We start from the raw sequence: 24,593 nt of genomic DNA on the forward strand, positions 1-24,593 counted from the left end.
AAAACACGTGCCAAATGAGCTGACATTTCTGCTCTCAAAACACGAATTTAGGCTGGCGGTACGAGATGAACCCAGACATGCACCCTCCTTCCCTTCTCACCAGCCGGCCTGTCAACAGGCGGCACCACCTGGCTGACTGCTCTCTCTGCTGCTTCCTCTTCCTGACATCATGACAGCCAGCTCTGGCTACCAGAACCAGGACACTGCCATTCCTGGCCTGCTGTCTGCACTGACATCTTACAGCAGCAGCAGATGACCAGATGGGATTCTGGGAAAGTATACAGCAGTTTTTTTCCCCCTCTCGCTTGGAACAATGTCAAATATGACTGGAAACAAAAAACTGACCTTATAGTTGTTCACCAATACTCACAATGTTAATTCAAAGTATAACTGTGGGTAATATTTTCCACAAAGACTAAGAATGAATAAAACACCAATAAACAAGTTTTCAAAATTATGTGGCATGACCTTGAGCCCCATATTAGTTGTAACAGTACAGTAATAATGTACAAAAAGCCATAAAACTGTACGGTAACTATGTGGATACATTGTAATGTCAAATATTGAATTTTTAGCTCTTTAACTGTTAAGATCACATTCAGGTTGAATGAACCAGAATCATTTAAATAGCTGTCGAAATAGCAAAGAACAAATAACTGGTGTTAATTAACCTTTAGAGATTATTGTGTGAAATATAAAGCCCTTTTTATAAACTGATGTGGATTCCAACTCCTGAATTCACTCATCCCTTTACTTTTTATTTTTTATTTTTTATATACGCTCACTTATGGTCCCCAATGTCCTCATTAGATCCTATTCTGTAGCTGAGAGAACTTTTTTTTTTAAATCTTAATATCAACATGTGACATAATTAAACAAGTTACAGTTTTGTGTTGCTTTTCCTGGTGAAGGTCAAATCTGCACGACATAATGAAAACCTGAAAGCGAAGGCCTAATATTCACTCACACCGAAATGTTTTCTTACTTGCCAGTCAGCAACATGGTGTGTGGCACAGCAACTACTGATTATTCTGTTTGAGAAGCAGGAAATTTGTTTTGCACATTTCCACAGAAAATAAAAAACAATCAAGTCAAAATTGTCAAATTAGATTCTCTCTTTTTTGTGGTCAGCTAGCAGACTTACTTGATGCTACAGTTTATATAATTACAAAATAACAGAATAATATAAAATTTGATAAAAAAAACGAGTATAATTTTTTTTTGCTGAATCTTTCTCTATAACGTACTTGGACTAGTGGATGTAAATAAAGTATTTACAACCCCTTCCGGCAGTCTAGCCTAGAATGTGTGTCACTGACCTCCAGTAGCTGTGTCTTGTTGTACTCTCTACGGTGCTGGTAGATACACTGGCTGAGGAGGGAGTACAGCCTCTCCAACTGCTCCACACTGTAGCCTTCACTCTTCCTCATCACCATATCCAGTAGAGCCTATGGGGAATCAAACAAACACACATTATAAATAAAGGCTTACACTTATTTGCTCCTAAAAACCATAAAACACACATTATGCCTTACTATTATTAATATCTATAAACCGGCATGGTGGAACAGTAAACATACACAGTGACGGACACAATCAAGACCATGAAGAGTAACTGATTACACAAGCCAAATGCAGATGTGGGTTCATGGAGATGAAGTATTTGGAGGTCAGCTGTATTCAAAAGCAATTACGATCAGAATGACAGCTAATTAAGGCTAATCATAATTAGAACCAAGCTTACATTTCACTGCTACTTTAATTAAAACATTCTGGACAGTCAAAGGGCCTTTTAATTGACCTGTTCCTCATATTTTGCCCAAGCCCAAGACTGTGTATATGTGTGTGTCCATTTAAACACAGGGCTCATCAAAATGCATGGACTGAGGCTGCAAAGACACAATAATTAAAATTACCATCACTGACAAAGAGCAAACAGAGAAACTACAGCAACAATGAAAAGTTGTGTGTATGTGTAAAAGGCAGTGTTAAGCAAATGAAAATACAGCAATGTTGAAGATCAATAAGACATGGATGTCAACGTCATTCATTAGCTTTAATTGCAATAAGAAAAAAATAAGAGTCTAAATGTTAGCATTGTAGTAATTATAGCATTAACTGTTGTACTCCATCCCCCTATAAAACTGGTTTAAATTACAGAACTGTTGTCTGGATTATAGTAGCAAACTAAAGTTACCAAGAAATAAATAATGTCTGTATCAACCTTATCCCTAGACAGACTTAACGCATGACCCTAAAAAGCAAAACTTCACTTGGATATGTCGATTTCAATCAGCTGCCCCTGGGATCCACTGGGGCTTTTACATTTTTAGCAGTTTCCCAGAAGCTTTCAACAAAAATATTATGAGGTGGAGACTTTATTTCTTGAAATGTGGAAACATTATGGATATAATGTCTTTGACTCCACAGAGTCATGTTTGGGTGTATTAGCTTTATATGATTGCCAAGCTGGTACTGAACAGCAGCAACTACAAGTCTCAGAAAGGCTCCTAGGACAACCATGAGACATTAAGGGTGATTTCCTTTCCATCTAGAGTTTTTCTTCCTTTGCATTACAGAAACCCATTACAACCCTGTAAATCCAATTCTGTCCCACACAACAGTTAGAGGGAGAAATGACACCTGTTACAGCATCTGACACTTAGGTGGCCATTTACACTCCAAATGTAATGAATACATTTTGGTACAAAGTTGTTTACTGCTTATTCTTATCTTCCTTTTGACGTCAATGTATACATGAATAGTTTAAAGCTTAACTCCAGTTAGATTTATACTTAGTCGATAATGACAATAAAGAAGACATCTCAAATATCTTCTGAATTATGTCAATTCAAACATGTTTCATACCTTTCCTATTCTTGACTTCCAGTGAATACTTATACTGAACTCAATAGCCAAAAAACATGACTCCGGTGTGATAAAACCGTTCAAATATTCACTCTTCCATAACTTAATCTGGCAATAGGAGGTAGGAGGGTACACTGGTAATATGCCTTTGACATAAAATCTCCACCTGGCCAATATAATAACTCTGGGTCCCTTGACAAATAAAAGGTGCATACAGAAGCCAAGACCACTAAGACTTTAATATCAGAATTCAGGCAAAGTGATAATGATCGTCGTAGCTGCCTTCAGAAAGTTCTGCCAGCTGCTCTATATTGAGAATATTTATTGGTTTCTTTCTGTGTTTTTTATACAGTACCTTTGGCCTAAAATCACAGGAGTTTTCAGGTTTCATAGTTTCTACCCAGCCATTAGAACTCATAAATGAGGACCAAATGGAGCCCATCACAGCGAGATGTCAGTTTTAACAACACGTGCATAAAAGCTTTAATTAGCATCATTACAACCTCTCACATGTGCAATATTGTGATACTCTATAGAACACACTGTTCTATTCTTTCATCCCACTACCACTGCATTTCTTTTATTTCCCCATCTCTTGATATAAATACATTTCAGTGCTTTATAGTGCACCTTCACTCCTTTATAAAGCATCTTTTCACCTCCAGCCTATTTCAGTCCACCATCATGGCTCACCTGTTTTCTGCAATCCAATTTATCAAACTTTCCCTTCTTTGTTTCCAAAGCTTCTTTGTGTATTTATTTTTTCACTCCATTCGTTTTCTGTTCTTTTCCTTCCAAGCTCTTTGTACCCTCAATTTATTCTCTTGCTGTTAGCCAGCTGATTGTAGCCGTGTACTTCCCAGCCTTTGTCAGCTTGATCAGGATGTCTGCAACAGTGTAGGGTAAATGGTGTGAGTGCGTCTTACATGGACTCCGTGATTGAGTGAGCTCACTGCACACAAAAGGGCAGTAATCCCATGCGTTAAAGACTTCTACTGACATGGGCCATTTAACCTCACCCCCTCTAAATTCCCTGCTCCATCTTTCCCTCCCTACCTTTACTCACATATCTATCTCCCCTCGTGCTTCTCAAGACTATAGATAGAGAATGGAGTTACATTTGTGCCTAAATTCTACCTGTGAGAGAGGATTTGAACTTAAAGGAGGTTTAATTAGTCAACAAAAAAAAAACATAATAATAATAATATAATAATGATAAAAATAATAATGTGAATAAGAATATACACGGAGAAACCTGAAGTAATGCAACTGAATTTAGGTCCATCTAGACACACATCACTTGGTGATGCAGCTTTGTTACTTAACCTATGACCTATAAATCAAATGGCAAGGAAATTCAAGTCACTTCACCACCGAAGTTCCAACAAATATTATTCTCTAAACACAAAATGTTAAAGGAAATTTTTTTCTGTGCTTTAGTTTGGTTGTATACAAAACCTTTTCAAACAACCATGGATGTAGACAAGAAGTAATGATGCAGTAGAGGGTCTGACTCTTTGATCACTCAGGGATACTTCACTAGCTTCACTGTGTGTATAAAATGCCTTCCTCACTACTCAGACAAAACAAGGATTTGAAGCCCAACACTCACTGTCACCAGGGAAAATTTTATTCTTTCAATATCTTCCTCAAGGAGAACAATTCACTGCAGTCTCCCTGTTCACTTAGATATTTATACCTCCAATACTAGCAAAGAAATCTATTATAAATGATTGTAGTTCCTGTGAATACCATAAATTAGGGCAGAAGGTGAATGTGGCAGAAATGGTGAGATGTGAATGGTAATGTTAAAAAAAATATACCACGTTTCAATGGTAAATAATGTGGCTTACAGGGCACTTGGTCACATTAGTAATGCTATTGTGATATAAGAGTTTCGGACAATCATGACACATCACATTACCATGATCTCAGGACAATTAAATGAAATGGTCAACCCTCGACCGCGCATGTAAACCCTGCTTGGGTAGACCTTCTAAATATGCAATGGCTGGCTTTTTCTTCTAACATAAAATCAATGGAAATTCCATATTAATTGTAAGTTAGAGCACAGTGGCAACAGAGACAAAACCCTTTTTTATACAGAGAATCGGGCATAATGGTGTGAAGCTGGCCCTTGTTTAAGATGCCTGGACTGGAGAGTCAGGAGACAGAAGACTGGGGTCAGGTAATAAGAAATGGCTGAGTAGGTTGCGTCTTTAAAAGAAAACTGAAAACCTTCTTCGGCTGACTTCTTTCAAACACTTGCACATTAGAATGGTCCTTTGCAAGTCTCCCCGTTTCTCCTCTAGCGAAGAATCCGATTGTTTAAACATGCTGCTCAAAATGAGCCTGTGTATGTGGCAGAATCACCTTGACAAAACAACCCTGATAGCTCGCAATAAAATCTAATCGGAACCCCTTCTCACCATTCACCCTAAGGTGCCCCAGGGCTTTTACATAGATGGTGGGGTGGAGTCATCCTGCCTCTGCTCCTACCTCTCCAGGAACCCTAAAGGAGGATCAATAATGTCACCCACACTACTTGGGTACCTTATATAAATAGGGCTGTTCCATTGACAGGATATAAATTAATTATCTGGATTCTTGCAGACTTATGAAAGGGGCCCTGGTGGCTCAGTAGTAGAGCATTGGGTTGAGATGCAGAAGTCAGTAGGTTCGAATCCCACCCCACCAGGTGTGGCCCCGCCCACCAAGGTCAACGTTGGTGCAGGTCCCAAGCCTGGATAAAAAATGGGAGGGTTGCGGCAGGAAGGGCATCTGGCTTAAAAACCCATGCCACATGTTCCACTGAATGGACATGTCGAAAGCCGATGATATTTTTAAAAACTTATGAAAAGTTATTAGTCAAGGCTAAGTATCGTTCCAATTCAAAGTTCACATATAGCATTATCAAAATAAATAAATAAAAAGATGATAGAGCCACCATTTGGTCAAGGATGCTTTGGTAGCACATTTGTTAGGACTTGCAGTAGCAAGTTTACCCAGAATGCATGTCGTACCAAGAGCTCTGGCAGGGAGTTTGAGCTAAGCTCAAAGCTCTATCAGACAAGACACTGGTCATTTTAGCAGCCTGCTGCCAAGTTTTGGAAGGGTCTGAGCAGACAATGTTTACCATCATCCTAGGGGGAGAACAGACTTCTCAGTAAGATGCGTGGTAGTTTTAGAGAGTGTAGAGTATGGAACAACCAGCAGTCTTCCAAAAGCAAGTCACTCGGCCAATTTGAGCAGTTGGGGAAGAAGGGCCTTAGTAAGAGAGGTGGCTAATAACCCATTGGTCATTAAGTGCCTGTGGGGAGATGGGACAACGTTCCAGAAAAAAAAACACAATCACTGAAGCCCTCCGCCGAATTCTAAATCTTATGTCAGGAGAAAACCAGTCATCGCTCATCACTTCCCAAATAACATCGTGAAGCATGGTGGTGGCAGCATCATGCTGTGGGGGTGTTTTTCAGCAGCAGGGACTGGGAGATTAGGCAGGTTTGAGGAAAAGCTGAATGGAGATATCCTTAATGAAAACACAGTGCTCGGGACCTCAGCCTGGGCCAAAAGTTGACTTCCAACATCACAACAACCCTAAGCACACTGTTATGGCCTCAAGGGCCTGTGTCTGTAAATTAGACCTGTCCAACCCTAGTCATGGATTGTTGCACCTGCCAAATTTCGTTCTGATTGGTCCGGCATCCAGTCTGATAAATCTGGCAGAATTACCACCAACATCCGGTCATTTATTACGCTTCCCTTAACCCTGACGACTGGGGATGTAATACACACAACCAAGACAACACAGGAGTGGCTTAGGAACAACTCTATTAATGTCCTAGAGCAACCCAGCCAGAGCCCTGAATTGAATCCTATTGAACACCTCTGGAGAGACCTGAAAATGGCCGTCCACCGACAGACCCCATCCAACCTGACTGAGCTTGATTTGGATTTGCAAAGAGGAATTGCAGAAAATCCTCGAATCCAGGTGGGAAAAGCTTGTTGCATCACACCTAAAAAGACTTGAGGCTGTAATTTCTGCAAAAGGTGCTTCAACAAAGTACTGAGCAAAAGGTCTGAATGCCATTGTTATAATTCAGGTTTTTATTATTAATAAATTTACAGATATTACTAAAATTCTGTTTTCACATTGTCATTATGCTGTTTTGAGTGTATGAAATTATTATTATAATGATAATAGCAGGCTGCAAAATAACAAAACTGTAAAAATTGAAGGGGTCTGAAAACTCCAAATGCCCTGTATGTTATTATTCACTTAAAAAGACAAAAATGCTGCTTCTCCACTTGCAAATAATCCACCTGTCCTCAGAGTATAGACTCTTGAGTTTAAACTTGCTCACTCTGAAGTCCCAAGTCTGGGAGTTTTAAATAACATGCTCTGTATTGAAAAGCACCATTTGTGCGATTAATTTGAAACAAAACAAAAACACAGCGCAGTGACATACAGAATACTTGATCCATCTTAACCATTGTGATGTTATCCATCAGTATCAGTTTACAAAATCGTTTGACTTAAAACCTAGCTCAGTAATCATCACATTATGTAACTGGGTGACACAGAGTTAGTTACAGATTTAGCCAAATCCATTGCAAATATTAGAGTATAAAATATATCACTATCAAATGTGTCACATTGTTCTATTGTGGAATCATTACTGTGGCTCAACTCTCACTGTTTCCTATCATTTGCTGATGTGTTCTTAAGAGGTTATTTGGCTTGTCCACAGTGAGCTTTTTTGTACCGAATAAAAAAAAATGCACTTTCCACCACTCAGTGAGGAAATGTTGAAGCCTAGTCATGTCTTATTACATTCAGATTGATACTTTTTAAAAGTAAGTATCCAATATCACCAGGTAATAAAGGAGGAGAAACGTTAGCGCAGACTAACCTCAAACACACCTCCACATAGCTCTGCTTTGTTAGCTGATATTTCCTACACAGCTGTATTGCTTATTTTTCCCTAACTTTGATTATCACCTAGACTGATATGATATTAATATGACTAATAAAGCAAAGTAATAACTTAAAATGTCCTTTTTATGCACTGTATAAAATATCAGCAGCACAAAATTCCATGCAGTCTAAAGCTCTATGTTTATACAAGCTATGGGTTGAGTGGGATGCATCAGGTGTGAGCATTGGAAGCATTGACATTGGGCATAATTAAGGCTTGGCCAAAATGCAAGCTACTTCAAAATATTAACAAAAACAAGGGACTTTTTCTGTATGTTTTTGTTGTATGAGCTTCTCACACTACTGGCCCTTGCATGCAGGACCAAGAGGCACAGCAACGCAAGTGCAATTACATGGAAATAGCTGTACTTTAATGCCATCAGTGGGAATGAATAAAAATAAAAGAAGCACTTCAAATGCTATTTATTTTTATTGACTATAAAATGCTGGTCCAGCACTACTATTAAGCTGTCCTCTTTTGAAGAGACATGTGGCATGGCTACTTTGCCAGTTGGGCCCCCACTGTTATTAGTACTAAAAATGAAGGAGGATGACAAACTGAAATGGGGCCGGTTCTGTTGACAGGATTCTCTAAAACAGGAAATCCTGACTTGCTGTAATAGCCAAGCATCAAGCCAAAGGACTCCATGCTATGCCAGCAACTACAAAACAGTAGCTCTTTCTAGGCAGCTGCTAAAGAAAACAGTGTAGCAGATGATAATCTGTGTGTTCTTGGTAAAATGGAGGAAAATTTGCTAGGCCAGATTGGATTTCTTGTTACTGAATTCTCATCTGCAATCGTCAGCACCACTTCTTCCAGTCCATCTGTGGACAAGTGTCTGACTACTGATGAAAGAAAACAGCTGAGAATAAGAGACATTTTGGAGTAGTGAGAGAAACAAGCCTCAGGACCTATTTATTCATGCTGAGGAAATCATTTTGATCCAGACAGCATCAAGCATCATTTCAGTGAAACTGGCAATAAGGGAACTTGATTTTGCTAAGTGAATCAGAGCAAATAACTGTGGAGTGGCTCTGAAAGACAGGACGTGAATACTGAAATAATACCATTTCTGTCCTAAAGGGCTTTGAGAGTCGGGTGTGTGAACAAACTCATAACACTCTGATGGTATTTAATTCCAGAGAGATTGCAGAGTCTCTTCCATCACCTTAAAAGTCAGAAATAATGAGCCCTTTACAATCAATGAATACAACTGAAGGAAGACAGAAGGAACAGTACAGCACTCACTAAGGCCCCTAATACACAGCAGGCAGAGAGCCAGTCCCAGCCTTGCCAAAAAATATCTGCTTAAATGGTGACTCTCATCGTGCGCACCGGAAATTCAATTTGTTCCGTAAGCCAGGGATGAAAAAGCAATTATTCACAGTCCCTTCTTTTCACGATCTGTTTCTTTAAGATAGCTCTCTTCTTTGCCCTACTAACAAATAAACCTTCAGATTAGTGCTGTGTGTAGCCTTTCATAGGGGCAGCCAGTTGAAGCACTAAGATCAGGCCAACTAAAAAGCCTGTCAATCAATTTGAAAGATGGAGTCAGGTTTGGCAAGGCAAGATTCGTACCCCACCATGCTCATCATCCCCATGAGACATGGGTAAAAGCCACTAGATAATGGCTTGATAGCTGTATGTCACTTCAGAGCATAGAGGATTGAAGTAAGTGCATGTCAGAAGAACACCAATTACACTACACCGAGTGCGCTAAAACCATGGCCCCCCCACCCGACCAGTGAGAAGTGCTGTCAAGGGAGCCCACTGAGCGGAGCCTCCAATTTACACTTGGGGTATTAGGTGGGACCCTAGCGTGACTGTGCAAAGTACTGCAAAATGCTTCACATGCTCTCTTTTACTTTAACTCATCCTGGGACAAGTTGGCAGCTCTAGTGGGGCAGAGAGAAGCTCATGTTTGAGTCATAACCTTGTTTTCTTTGAATGTTGCAGAACACCTGTTGATTGAGAAATGGGAAAATGGTTTGCCACTGTAATTGGTTCCCTCTATGTTTGTATAGCAGGGATAAAAAGATGCTGATAATTGAAAGAGGAAATGGGAGAGAAACACTACATTACCACAGGGTGAAGGGAAAAAAAGGGCTAAGCCTCAGAAGTTAGTTATCCATCTGAGAAGGGCAGTGTGACAGCATCAGATTCAAACAAACTCATGGATTGGGGTGAAGCTTAAGCCTGGTCACCCATGATTGAGTTTTCCCCCTCTCTAGACATTAATCATCAAAAAAATAAAATAAAAACTTGCAGCATATCTGCTGCCTTCTGCTGTATGGCTTAGTCAAGTAATGGTACACGTTTAATTATCCTGCCTTCTCAACTTTTAGAAGTTACAGAAAGCATGGGAGACATTGTCACATAAGAGACATACAGGTCCAACAACTCAGCTGCTTTTACAAGTCTGTATACATTGATTTGAACAGTATTATTATTGGAACAAAACAAGTGACCAGCCTTACAGAAATGAACAGCTGTTTCTTTTACAGAATAGAAGAGAAAAACACTCTAAAAGCCCTTCACAAACACCCAGACACCCAAATAAACTTTAATAAAGGCAAAAACAAAAGCATATTGGTAGGATTTTAAGATTATAGCTCCTCTTTTCCATAATCACAGTCTAATTAGTCAATTGCTAAATGTGACAACTCACCACAGCTGGTTCTGTTGCAACAAATAAGTCTGTACATCGGTGCTGTTTCATATAAAAGTAATCAAAAGTAAATATGTATAAATGTTGCCCTGTGACTGAGTGACCAAATTTTCAGTCTCAAACATTATATCCACCTCATTAATTTAGCATAATTATTTTAATTGTTTAATGTGCTGCAGTGTACTGCACACATCAGTGATTCATAACTGCTAAAATAGGAAGTGATCATAATTAATTATTGACAATGGATATTTTGTGAGCATGAATGGTTGTCTGCCTGTGTATGTCTCTCTGTGCTGGCCCCCAAAATAGACTAGCCCCCTGTCCAGGGCATACCCTATGACAGCTGAGATAGGCTCCAGCCCCCTGCGACAGGATAAGCTGGTTTTATGAATATACCTCTCCATATTGCCATATTATTGCTTTGATACAGATCACAGTAGCTGTTACAGTAAATCTCCAATCATTGTGAATGCACCATGCTGAATCCCTCCAGCTCTTTCACCGTTGTATAAATTACAATGATGATTGTGTACAATCAAGCAAAATGAGGATAGGGCATGGAGAAAGAATTTAAAAAAAAACTTTGAATACTGGTTGGTTTTAAGCCCTAGAGTGGCAAGGATGCTTCACTTGACAAGTATAGCAGACCGGGCAATAGCAAATGCAGTCCCCCAGAGACTGTTGTCTTTAAGGCTTAACGCAGATTTCTGCCATCTACGTACAGCTCCAAGACAACAGTGCAAAGACGCAGTGGCATAGTTTTACCTGAAAGTTTGCGTGTGGTTGTTGTTTGTGTCGATATGCCTGGAAGTGTGTGAGGCAAAGGTCTTGTATGGTCGAGAAGAGCTTCTAAGCATTGGTATAAGGTATCAGGTAACAGTAACGGGTGTCTTTCACAACTCGCATCAGATCCCGGAGAGAATGGCCAGAGCCCTGGACTCTCCGTGGATGATGCTGCCAAGCAGTAGACATCACAGAAAAAAGAGAACATTGACAAAAGAGGGGGTGTTGAGCTGGATATCTAGTTAGGGTAAAGAGACAACCAGTACTCAGCCTTTTAGTAGGAAATGCCAGGTCCCTGGGCAACAAGGCAGTTGAGACTGGATTTGACAATGCGGTCAGCTGCTTGGAACGGCTGTGTTATGATTATGATGGAAACCTGACTTCACCCGGGAATCCCAGACAACGCTATTGAACTAGCAGGATGCTCCACCTATCGTGGTGACAGGACTCAAGACTCTGGTAAGAGCAGAGAGGGAGGCTTGTGTATTTATGTAAATATCAGCTGGTGTACAAATGCTACTATTGTCAATCAACACTGCCCTCCAGTCCTGGAGTTCCTAGCAGGTAAATGCAGACCATACTACCTGGCACGAGAGCATTCAATTGTTCTGATGCTAGCCGTCTGTATACCACCAGTTGCTAATATTAAGCTAGCACTTGGCTACTTGCTAACTGCCATAAACAAACAACAGAGAGCACAACCTGAGGGCTTCCTTGGGGACTTAAACCACTCAAACCTGAGGAGCATGCTTCCTAAATATGAACAGCATGTTAAATACGCCACTAATGGGGCTAACACTCTAGACTATGTTTATTCCTACATTACCAAAGGATACAGAGCCTATTCCCATCTTGGACACTCTGACCATCTATCACTCTTCTTGCCCCAGCATACAGACCCCTTATCAGAAAACCGAAGCCTATTAAAATATAAAAAACAAAAATAAAAAATTACCTGGCCTGCAGATTTTACTCTACAACTGCAAGATTGCTTCAACAGAAACAACTGGAGCATCTTTTATGATTCAGATGTAGAGACTTTTACCACCACTGTTCTCTGCTATAATAAGCCATGTATTGAAAGTGTAACCATCAAGAAGCGCATCTGGGTTTTGCCAAATAGGAAACACTAGATTACCACAGAAGTCCAAAACCTGCTGAAACAACGAAATGTAGCAATCAGAACAGGTGACAGAACATTACAGCACGGCCAGATATAACCTTAAAAAGGCCGTCAAGAGGGCTAAAGGTGCCTATAAGAAGAGGATTGAGCATTATTTTAACAACTGCAACCAGACACACATATGGAAATTCATCCCGCATATAACCAACTACCGAGAAATCAGCAACCACCTGCCAACAGTGACACCACCTTTGTGGGTAAGCTTCTTTGCACATTTTGGAACAACAGTGGATGACACTGCTGCAATGCCAATACTGGACGCTACGCACCATCCACAGATCTTACAGACACATGAGGTGAGGAGAGTCTTCAGCTCTGTGAATGCGACCAAAGCGGGGGCCCCGGATGGGGTCCCTAGAAGAGTGATAAAAGACTGTGCACACCAACTCTTGCAGGTATTTACAGATATTTTAATCTCTCACTCCACTATACCCACTCATCTTGACCCCCACCATTTCACCTATAGAGCACAGAGATCCACAGAAGAGTCATTGCAACCATTCACAAACCTTGACCTGAAAGGGACACGTCAGAATGCTTTTCATAAGAGGGTCACCAAACGGATTGGCTTAAACAGTATTCTGTGTATGTGGATAAAAGACTTTCTCATACTGTGAGACTCGGCACACACATTTCCACCAGCCTGCCCCTTAGTATGGGAGTGCTACAGGGTTGTGTGCCAACTCTTGTACTGCCATTAACTATACTAATACAATAATTAAATTTGCTGATGACACAACTGTTGTGGGACAAATATCCAACAATAATCAAAAACAATACAGACAGGAGGTGAACAGATTGATGCTTTGTTGCAATGACACTAACCTCACACTGAAAAAAGAAGACCAAGGAACTCAATTGATTTTAAGAGACATAGCGAGAAACCTGCTCCTCTAATCATCAGGGGAAAGGAAGGCATATACATCGCAGAGGACCTTACGTTTACTGGAGTCAAAAAGGCTTAACAGCGGCTCTACTTCTTACAAAATTTTAAAAACAATTATCTATCTGCAGAGCTACTGAAAGCCTTTTACCACTACTCAATTCAGTATGCTCAGATAATGCATTACAGCCTGGTATGTGAACTGCACAGAGACTGATCAGAAACATCTTCAAAGGGTCAATAACACAGCACAGGAAATTACTGGAACCCCACTGTACACCCTAGAGTCTCCACAGAGCCATCATAATCACACAGGACAAAACACACCCCTGTCCCCACCTGTTTGCCCTACTGCCCCCTGGTAGGCATGATAGAGCAAAAAAGGTCCGCACCTCCAGACTGAGACAGTTTTTATCCTAGAGCCATAACTGAACTGAACAAACACTCCTTGCTGCCATAGACGTGGACATACCACCCTTACATAGATAATTGTTTTTTGTATAAATAATTTTTTATTACATGTTAGTATTCATGTAATTTATAACCTTATGTACCTTATTTTATTATAAGGATGATTGAGGGATGGTTGCATAGTTAGTTTTTCCCAGTACTGCACAGCAGAATTTAGTTGTAGTTTTTTGCAATGACAATAAAGTTGATGAATCTATCACACTGTGCACTTATAAGACACTTTAAGCAATCAGCTTCCTGCCAAAGTCCTGTCATAAGACAACTTTTCATTGAATCAAACAACAATTTCATAATAAACTACTTTGTAGTCTCTAGCCAAATCTCTAAAAGTGTGTCCAAACAGAAGCTTACTCAAATACCACGTAAAGTGTTTATTTTTCAGTTCACTTCTAAAGGACTTAATTCTATGGGCATTTGCTGCTTTTCTTGCAGTGAGATATTGTATTGCAGCGGAAAATCAAACATTGATGCCCTGTATACATCCATTTACAAAACGTGTATTAAGTATACAGCCTTTGTCTGTCTGAGTAAGTCTCATTGGTTTGACAGTATGCTAAATAGATGAAAAAAATTAGCCAATTTTATTTACAGGAGGGATCTTTTTCATTTCATGCTGTAATGAAAATATGTTGGTCCATGACCCCATAACCATAGTAGCCTTCAGATCAATACTGTACCCCTAATGGGCAAAATAACTGGTTTAGAAAATGTTTTACCAGAAGTCGCTGGTGGTCAACCACTACTGGAGGATGTGGTGGGTCTGGTTGCGGCTCTTCCTCTGCAGACCCCTTCAATTCCTCTGACAAGCTCCTGTTGCATTTTCTTGCTCTGGAATCCCCTATGCAGAGATTGATGGAAAGCAGGTTAACGAGGAGTATAAAGAATTAGTGTAATGTGATAACAGTCAAAAGGAGCTTTAAAGGAATGAATTTAACTACAGTATATTTAGACTTCATCTTGTTTTTCCTCATGCACCACTGGAAAGTGGCAAACTTGATAGTTTTGAAGAAAATTCATTCCAACTGCTATGGCAAAAAGATTAATGCAATACTATATTATGAGAAGAAAGTGTGAAGCTACTACCAGCTGCTGAGTGCACAATATTTCATATCTGCCCTCTCTCTTGTCCATTTGTAACAGTGTTCAACAAATGCTTTTTTTTTTTTTTTTTAAGAAACAAAAGGCCCAGTTCAGCTTGTATTTAGAGTGGGAGCAGAGAAGCTACTTTGTTTGTTGTTTAAGAAGCAACAGTTTGTGTTCTGATTTGTGATTGTACCATCCTCTGATGGCTTCTCCCTATTCTAACAGCACCTCTGCCTCAGCCAGCATCCAGCTGGTGTCTGCTCATCACAAGCCAAATCACAGGCCCATAATCTAACATAAACCTATTAGCTTACTTCTGCCTCAAATACTACACCTTTGTAAAAAGTGTATACTTTTCTCATGGCAAAGAAACAAAATATATGGCAGAGTCAGTAATCAGGGGAAACCCAAACAACACTGATTACAGTGTCAAAACTACTAAAAAAAAAAAAACATATCTGAAGGTGTGGAGTGTCTATGAATGCCTGATGTTAAAGCTTGAGTGTCTATGCTGAACTATATTGTCTGCAAATATATTTATATATTCTCTATTACAGTACTTGTGTTACATTATTCATGTTCCCCTCTGTATTTTAAAAGTTACAGAAAGTGCAAATCACAAGATCTGGAAGATAATCAAAACAGTAATTTATCATCATAATTAAGTGGTGGGCAAAGCACTGGATGTGTAAAAGAGATTTTCTTAACTTTCCTAATTACATAATTACAGTTAAAATTTTAACCAAAACAAGCAGCTGAGACCTGTCTCTTTTTATTCAATATCTTCTATTAGATGTAGTTCAAACTTAACTAAAATAAAATCTATTTGAATGATGGCTTGCCCAGGTATTTTTTTTTTAAGTGACAAATAAGAATAGTCATTTTTGCTGAGACAGATAATGTTAACTTTAAGTTGATAACAAAGTTTTACTTGAAACCCATCATCAAGAGCAGGCATAGGTGACAAGAACACAACAGCTAGTGTGACCTGATCAGACATATTAACGAGCTAAATGTTAACATTATGCATCCATTATCTAAGCACTTTGGTTAGAATTTTATTTACTTCTAAAAGAGGTCAAACATTTGAGAGAATGAATTACAAGCATTGTTTGTGAATTCATGTTGTTAAATCTCATGAGCTGCGGATCTTGAAATTTTATCAGTTACTTATATAAAGTAGGCATTTTGAATTTTCCTGCAATGAGGAAGACATATAAACACATACCAAACACAAAGGAAGGCAAAGCACTGTGTACGACTTAACCAGCTGTCTAGTGTAGCTTTTTACCTTCTTTATCTTGTTCTCCTTCAGTACTTTCTACTACAGCCCTCCCATCCTGGGGTGGGTGCTCCTGAGTTGAATGGCTCTCATGTTTGTCTTTGTGCTCTTCCTGTTCAGGCTTGTTAAAGCCTTCAGCAACACTCTGAGGAGTCCTTTTCTCAGTCTCACAGTTCGTCTTGATGCTCTGTGAGTCCAGGCTATCCATTGACTCGCTTCCGTTCACGCAGTCCATCTGTGATACATGTAGACACTCGGTGTGCTGGGGCTGTAGAAACTCAGCATCTGAAGACTTAGACATCTTTATTAAAGGCTGGAAATCAGCCTCCTTGGCCCTGTCTGCCTCTGGATGAGAACTGCCACCAAGGCAGTGTTGCTCAACGTTTTCTTCTCTGTTCTCAGAGTCTGCCTCTTTGGCTGTGGGGTCCTCTTCAGCTGTGGGGTCCTCTTCTTCCTTAGATCTTTGCTCTTCCCTAGCTGCACTAGCACCTGGACATTCAGCAGAAGGTGCGACAGGGGGTTCATTGGAGCTATCCTCCTCTGTTGAGGGGGCAAGGCGATGGTGGCCATTGGGCTGGGGACCCATGTTATCGCAAGAAGATTCTTCATCCTGTGTCAAACATGAGTCACTGGGCCCTGCAGTTTCCACTTCTGCCTCCTCTTCTTCCTCTTCTTCTGTTCCTTTCTTGTAGTTTTTCTTCTTACGGATGATCCCCCGGCCCCAAGTTGGCCGTCGACGAATCTTCCTCTTTATATGGTCTAAGATGAGAAAAGAAAAAGAGGAAATCCTATTAACTCATTATTATTTAACCAAAACCAATTAAAACACATCTGCTTCACTGTATGACATGTATCTTTAGTTTAAAAGTGCTGATCCCTGTTCTTGTAACAAAAGTTGCCGAACATGCTCTAAATAGGCATTTCTCTGTTCCATGTATGGTCAAATGTTCATGTGATGCATCTCTGGTGGAAATACAGCAATTCACATCTTTATAACTATTTCAAATCAATTGTGGTGACGGACAGAACAAAACTAATGAAAACTAAAAAAAATAATGAAAACTGACCATTCAAATACCTAACTGACACTACACATCGCTCACTTTTTGACTGTATTTTAAATATGGACATTTGGTCTTCCTCAAAGAGAAACAAGCGGTGTTTGAACAACTTTGCACAAATGTGGCAGACGGAAAAGACAGCGCTGCTATATCATAGATGTTGAACAATAACTACAAAAGATGGTGCTTGGGGGTTTAAGAGGAAAGGAAAAACCAAAGCCTGCTAGCTGAGAATGCCGTACAAGTGTCACAGCAAGCAAGCAAAAATGCTACATGCAGTGAAACTTCAAGGAATTTGCCCTCATTTACTGCTTTTCCAAACATATGCTTTTAAATAGAGACCAGAGATACAAAGAGAAAACCAAATAACAGCCCACAACAATTTAGAGTTCTAGTGCCATGAGCATTTAAACCGGACTTAAATCAGTCTTGACACAAAAAAGTCCTAGTGTCTCAAAATCATCAGTTGAGTTCCTAAAGGCAACTCTAACACTGCATAACTGTGAGTGGCCCGAGAACAAATAAACCAGAATTCTATCATATAACAACAATATTAGACATAACTAAAATGTATTTTGTTTTTATTGTGTGTATGTCTGCATGTGTAAATGAGCATTGCACTAGATAGAGAAACTAGATCACTGCGGGTTATTAATAAAATCTATAAAGTCCCAGCAATTATCATTCTGTCAAGGGCCATTGAAATTATTAAAATCTGCCAAAGCGTGAGCTTATGCACAGTAAATAACGTGACAGCCTGGTTCTCAATGCACTACATGGCCAAGTTATTTAACAAAGATCAGTCACTACTGTACAAAATGGGGAAATCTTTGTCTTAATAACAGAGGGTTCATAATGTGCAGCACATTTCCCACAAATACTATATATAAACAAGAAAACTGATAAAACATTTATGAAATGCATACATTGTCTGGATCAAATTTACCCAGTCTCCAAAATGCTTCTTAGTCTTGGCTCATCTACCCAGTCTACAGATCTGATTATGCACACTGTACATCAAAAGAGGATAGAAAACAACATCTTAGATTAAATATTTGTTCAATATGAAGGGAAAAAGGAAAAACAGCCCCAATGTTACAATGGGTCTCCCAGGATAAGAATGACAAAAAGTGTTAATTTGTCAACCAGTGCTTGCTGATGGACTCAACAACTGTGTTCTCTAGTGACCCCTTAATGGCCAGCCAACCATTTCCTGTCAGCCACAACGAATACATAAGACAATCCAGGGGGAATGGAGTATACTTGGGGTCAGCTAATGCTTTAAACTTATAAACAGCAATTTACGATACAAGTGCTCTTACAGTGGATGGATTTGGGTATGCATTCAAATTTTTTTAGACATTTCCAAAGTGAACTTTTTAAAACGTAATGAGTAAAGTACCCCAAATTTTCCTGTAGACCTCTACTATTTGTTCTAACACTAACTGTCTAAACTTTCACGTTAAACCTGTGAGACTGCAAAAAGTGAAATCTGTCTTTTTCTCAAAGTGGCATTTGCTGTAGTGCTGCTTGAACATTTGTGAGCACGCTCATTTTAAAATATACCACGTTTCCAAGCATTGCTCAGGCTACATCTGTCATCACACTAGGTGATTAATGGTTACCTTTCAAAAGGAGCTACTAGCATTCGGCATGCAAGACAATGACAGGCCATCACAGCAAAGGACTACTAGTCTCTGACATATATTTCATAAATATCTACACAGATTTAGCTTTAAGATGCTTAAGGAAAAGGGAGGAACTGGCCATTGTCAGGTGGAGGTCACCAAAGCTAGAAGGCAAAAAAACTGCAAGGCATCTTGGATATTTCTGAATGGTTGCATGCAATCTAATCTAACTTAATGGTACCCTTAGCGCTTTACCTTGCTTCTCATTTATCCATACAAATTTATCATGTTGCCCACACTCACACACACCGATGTAGGAGCTGTCTTTGTGCTGCAGCTGGCCTACACTCACCAGGCACAACTAAGGTGGGAGTCTGTGTTTTGCTCAAGGATACAGAGATTTGAGAGGGAGGGCTGGGAATCAAACCACCAACCCTGGGATTAATGGATCAACTATTGTTAGAATACCATGTGTTTAACCCAATTTAGATTTTTTTTTAGCAATTAGTCATTGTGTGACAATTTTCAAACTCATTATAGAAAACATTGATTATCTATGCCAAGTATTATATGTAATTTACCATATTGTATCTTTTATGAAATACAGCCAGGTAAAGGCTGACTTAAGCCATTATCCTGGAAATATGTTTTGTTTGTTTTTTAAAGCTGCCCAATTTTCTGCTGAACCTTTATTTCTCTTTCAACCCTTTCGCATGCTAAATTTTATATATTTTTTTAAAACACAAACAAACCTCACAACAATCCAGTGAAAGAGGTCTTGCTAAGGTCAGCTCTCACCATCGGAGCTATAAAGCGTACTCGTGAGGGAGGAAAAGGTGAGCCAGAATGGCAACAAATGACTCATCACAGTCAGCTCTTAAATAATGCATGAAAACTGTTAGAGCATGAACAGCCAACCACAAAGTGGAGATATGCTGATGGGAGAAGGAAAGGAAAGAGAACCGAAGCAATTTGTAATAATTAAATGAGCCTATCCCATACAATATACTGGAAGGAACATTTCAAGCTCCCATCCCTATAGTTGTCAGAACGGTATGTGCACATGTATGCACACAAATGCACAAAACTTCTCAGAGCAAAAAAGCCTCAGCAGACGAGTCTCTAAAGGCCATACCAGCAAGTATTAAGTAAATCAGTTCTGTGACGATGAAGGACAATTGTGCAGCAAACTAGTAATGCATCTGTTAATCAGTGTCTCTGATTCACTTATTCCTTTAAATAGCAATTCATAGCATAAAATAATCAGATCACAATTTATCAAACCAGTCAAATCCAGTAGTGTTTGGAGTGAGAGCAGGGAGCAGGTGGAGGAAAATCTAGGGAGGTGGAGGTCTGCTCTGGAAAGCAGAGGAAGGAAGCTTAACTGGAGTAAGACAGAATACGTGTGTGAATGAGAGGGACCCAAGTGGAACGGTGAGGTTACAGGGAGCCGAGGTGAAGAAGGTGCAGGACTTTTAGTACTTAGGGTCAATGGTTCAGTGAAAAGCGGTGAAGAGGCATGTGCAAGCAGGTTGGAACGGGTGGAGAAAAGTGTCAGGTGTGTTGTTTGATAAAAGAGTATCAGCAAGAATAAAAGGAAAGGTGTTCAGGTAGTGAGACCAGCGATGTTGTTCGGCTTATAGACAGTGGCACTGAAGAAAAGACAGGAGGCAGAGCTGGATGTAGCAGAGATTAAGATGAGGTTGAGGTTCTCTTTGGGAGTGACGAAGATGGACAGGATCAGGAATGAGGACATCAGAGGGACAGCTCATGTTAGATGTTTTGGAGATAAAGTCAGAGAGGCCAGATTGAGGTGGTTTGGACATGTTCAGAGGAGAGACTGTGAATATATCGGTAGAAGGACGCTGAGGTTGGAGCTGCCAGGCAGGAGGTCTAAAGGACGACCAAAGAGGAGATTTATGGATGTAGTGAGAGAGGATATGAAGTTACTTGGTGTGAGAAAGAAGGATGCAGAGGACAGGGTTAGATGGAGGCACATGATTCGCTGTGGTGACCCCTGTAAGGGAACAGTTTAAAGGAAAAGAAGTAGTCAAATCCAGTGGGGAAAAGAGGACTTACAAAGGAAATGTCAAGTGTACAGAATAAAACCTACAAACTAATAGCTTGAATTCTGTTCTTATTGTTTCCTAAACATGTCTGTAAACATTTTTATACATAGAAGGTAAGACAAATCCACTTTCTCTATAGATATATCTATGTAGATATAGATATATAGTAGTAGTAGTAGTAGTAGTAGTAGTAACAGCAGGGATAACTAAAGCAAGTTTTCCATGGCCTGTGTGCCACAGGGTTCAGTTCTTAGTACTTATTCCTCTCCATCCTCTTCATCAATAGAACATCCTGAAGGTTCTATAACCCACTAACACGTCTTCTCCCCATCTTTGCTATGTCGATGACACCTGCTCTTTCTGTCCTTTCTACCGGAAGACCCCACTGTGTCATCACACATTTCTGTCTGTCTCTCTGACATATCTGCTTGGAATATAAAGACATCTTCAACTCAAACTCTCCAAGGCGCACCACTGTTCAGATGTCTCTGCTTCCAGTAGCCTCTTGTATGAGGTTCAATACTCTGACTCTCACCTAGAGAGTAGGCTATATTTGCCAAATGCTTTGCCAATGCTTTGTCAATGTCACACATCCCAAGTCTGACATAATCTACCAATGGAATGTCCACCACTATTTAAAACCTTGTATCTCATTTGTTTATTCTGTACAAAATGAAATGCAAAAAACCAACAAATAGCCATTTTACTCTGGTTGTGCTCATATGATAGTTCATCAGGGCCATCAACTGTTTTTGGGAAAATAATTTCATTATGACCTGCTCACTTTCAGTTAGTGAAACAGTTCTAATTTAGGCTGAAAATTAGTATCATCACACCTACAATAATTAAATGGCATCAACTGGTTAGCAAATTCTGTGGCTAACACCGGCTGAATACATATAAATAGGTATAAAATAGAAATATGACCATAAACTTTATAATAGTAGGCTTCGACCTGTATGCAGTCCTAAAAAGCTTGAACCACAAAATCCACTTTACAAAACACTGTTACAGGGCTACTACCTCCAAAATAGACCCCAAGTGCATTACACCAATACTGTAGAACCTACATAAAATATTCAATTAGATGCATGTCAGTCTCCTTTTTCCAAGTGATCCATCCTTCCATTAAAAAAACTAATAAATAAAAATTACACATACAGAACAGTGCATTCAAAAAGTTTTCACTTTTTTTTTTAATTTACCTCACATCCTTCATACTCCAAGTGTGTTTCCATGGCAACGAACAATATTTTCCATTGTGTCAAGAGAAAGTTTTTCTGTGGTATGATTTGGTTTCTTTTTCTATGGTAATTTGGACACTGGGACTGTTTGGTTTACTCACTGTGGCAAATACAGTATCTTACAATATTCTGGGAACAAAAGATAAATTGCCAGAAAAGAAATGAGAATATACAAATGGTTTTATTTGTGTGCATTTGCATGAAATATAATAACCATTTAGGAATTAAGTGCATATTAGTTGCAGCAATCTCCAGCTGATTTGAGACTCAATCACACTATGAACATAACGCTGTTGATGTCAGATTAGACTTGGTGGAGAAATAAAAGAAAAATTTACAATAAGCTTCTGAATGGAAAAATAAAGACTTTCAAATCAGACACAGAAAAAAAATGACACAAGAGCCAGCTTATTAAATTCAGCTCATGTCTCATTCTGGCAATATATAAGTTCAAACTGTTTATATTAGTTATGAAATTGGTGAAAGGGATTTCCAATAAGTTCTCATTTACAAAGGTTCTAAACATTCTATACAGATGGTGTTAAACTTATGTTTACCGGGCTTATAAGTTAAAAATCCCCAAATTATAGCGACAAAGATTCTGTTTTTTTTTAAGCATAAAGCACAAATAGATTGTGATGCAAAGATTAGAGACAACTCACTGGTTGGCAGGGGCAGTCTTAGGGGGTGGCGAGTGGGCGGACCACCCCACAATCCTAAATCTTAAGAATTATGATGCAACAGCTGCAACAGATCCTCACACCCTCTACATGAACTAATATTGTGTTTTTTGGATCAATTATGATGAAAGGTCCTAAAATAAATTAGAAAAAGGCTAAAACAGAGCTGAGGTATGTGGATATCCAAAACTTTGTACTGGCCTCTGGCTTGCCAGCCATAACAAAATGGTTGGGCTCTCCCAGTTGACCCTACCTTTAGGTTTTTGTCATTTTTCATTAAAAAAAAAGGAGGATTAATGATTTGTAAACAAGACTCAATGCTCACAGTTATGTTTATAGTAAAGAAAAATATAGGTGACACTGTTTAGGTTATGCTGTCATAAGCATTAGCAATATGAACTAAAACAAAAAGTGTGTTTTCTTTTTTTCTCTTTTGAAATGTGCATCTCTTCCTGGGGATTTATTTGTCTTAACCTTTTTCTAAGCTATTATTCACATAACAAAAACACAGTATATCCCCAGCCATGACTGCTGAACCAATTTTTTGTAGTTCCTAAAAACTTTGATATGATATACATTTCGAATGTAAGAAGTAATTTGAATTCTCTCTTAAACGTGTACAGAATGAACAATAAGGCATGTTAAGACAATGGTCAGGAGAAGCAGCTTATTAAAAGGTTAATATAACATTTATGTGAGCATGTATAAATAATGATTTTTTTTATACGATTCCTTTGCTCTCTTGAGCAAGCAATACCAAAGAAATTCTACATATAAAATTAATTCTATATATCAAGCTAGCGTCAAACTAAGCTGAATCGTAAATGGCTTCCATGCAGCTGTTCTCAGTTTATGTTAAGGATTAACTAGCAATTCATGCACAAGGTAACAAAAATTCCTTACATATATTTAGGCTACAAATCTTTATTTTTATTATCTATTACTTTATCCGTTTTTTCCAAACCACCAAAATAATCACATCGGTATAGTGCAAGTCCATTGTTTCCTGTTTCTTCTAAATATCACTTTAGACTGAAAGCTAAGACTCACCAGCGCTATATACCACATCTGACTTTTACTGTAAGTGGGAACTATGGAGTAGTTTGCTTTTCACCCTTACTTTTGCAAACAGGAGGCAAGATGGTGAATACTAAACGAAGACAAAGACAAAGACCAACAGAGAAGTGGTGATCATGAAAGAAAGTCAGCTGTTTGTCACCTAACGTTACACACTGACACAATGAAATGCCAAGATAAATAAATTATAGCATTCTTTCTTTTTTTTTTTTTTTCAGTTACTTCCCTTTTTTGCCGTATTGCAATTTTGGATGTGTTGTATACATAAGGGTCTGCACAGTCATCACCATCTTTGCTTTAATGTTGTGAAACATGGTTTAAGCCTTAACACCTAAGAATGAAACCCATGCATTTAATTAATTAATCTGTAGGGTGGGGTGAGTGAAAAACTAACACGGTACATATAGCTTGACTGAAGACGCCACATATCTGTCAATGGCATCTAATTTTTTGACTACCAGTAAATCTAAGCTTTCACATAACAAATGCAAACATATTCAGGGTCTTAAATAGATGCATAAACCCATCCACATTCAGAAGCTTTACCCTACATTCACAAACCTAAGGTGCAATTGTGTCACTAGAAGGAGTAAAGAGCAGTATTAAAAGAATGGGCGTCAGCCACTGGGCA

General features: G+C 39.1%; 1 protein-coding gene across 2 annotated transcripts in view; it reads right to left on the bottom strand.

The window, feature by feature from the left end:
- The window catches only part of atad2b (ATPase family AAA domain containing 2B), a 61,715-nt gene that overhangs the window by 4,298 nt on the left and 32,824 nt on the right, over positions 1-24,593 (bottom strand). For both annotated transcript variants that reach the window (XM_067481392.1, XM_067481391.1), the window contains exons 25-27: positions 16,213-16,962; positions 14,555-14,676; positions 1,320-1,448 (exon numbers count right to left, since the gene is read on the bottom strand). In XM_067481392.1, coding sequence (XP_067337493.1) covers positions 1,320-1,448; positions 14,555-14,676; positions 16,213-16,962 — 1,001 coding nt within the window. The remainder of the gene's footprint in view (positions 1-1,319; positions 1,449-14,554; positions 14,677-16,212; positions 16,963-24,593) is intronic.

The sequence above is a fragment of the Channa argus genome, chromosome 17, assembly GCF_033026475.1.
Source record: "Channa argus isolate prfri chromosome 17, Channa argus male v1.0, whole genome shotgun sequence".
Lineage (NCBI taxonomy): Eukaryota > Metazoa > Chordata > Actinopteri > Anabantiformes > Channidae > Channa > Channa argus.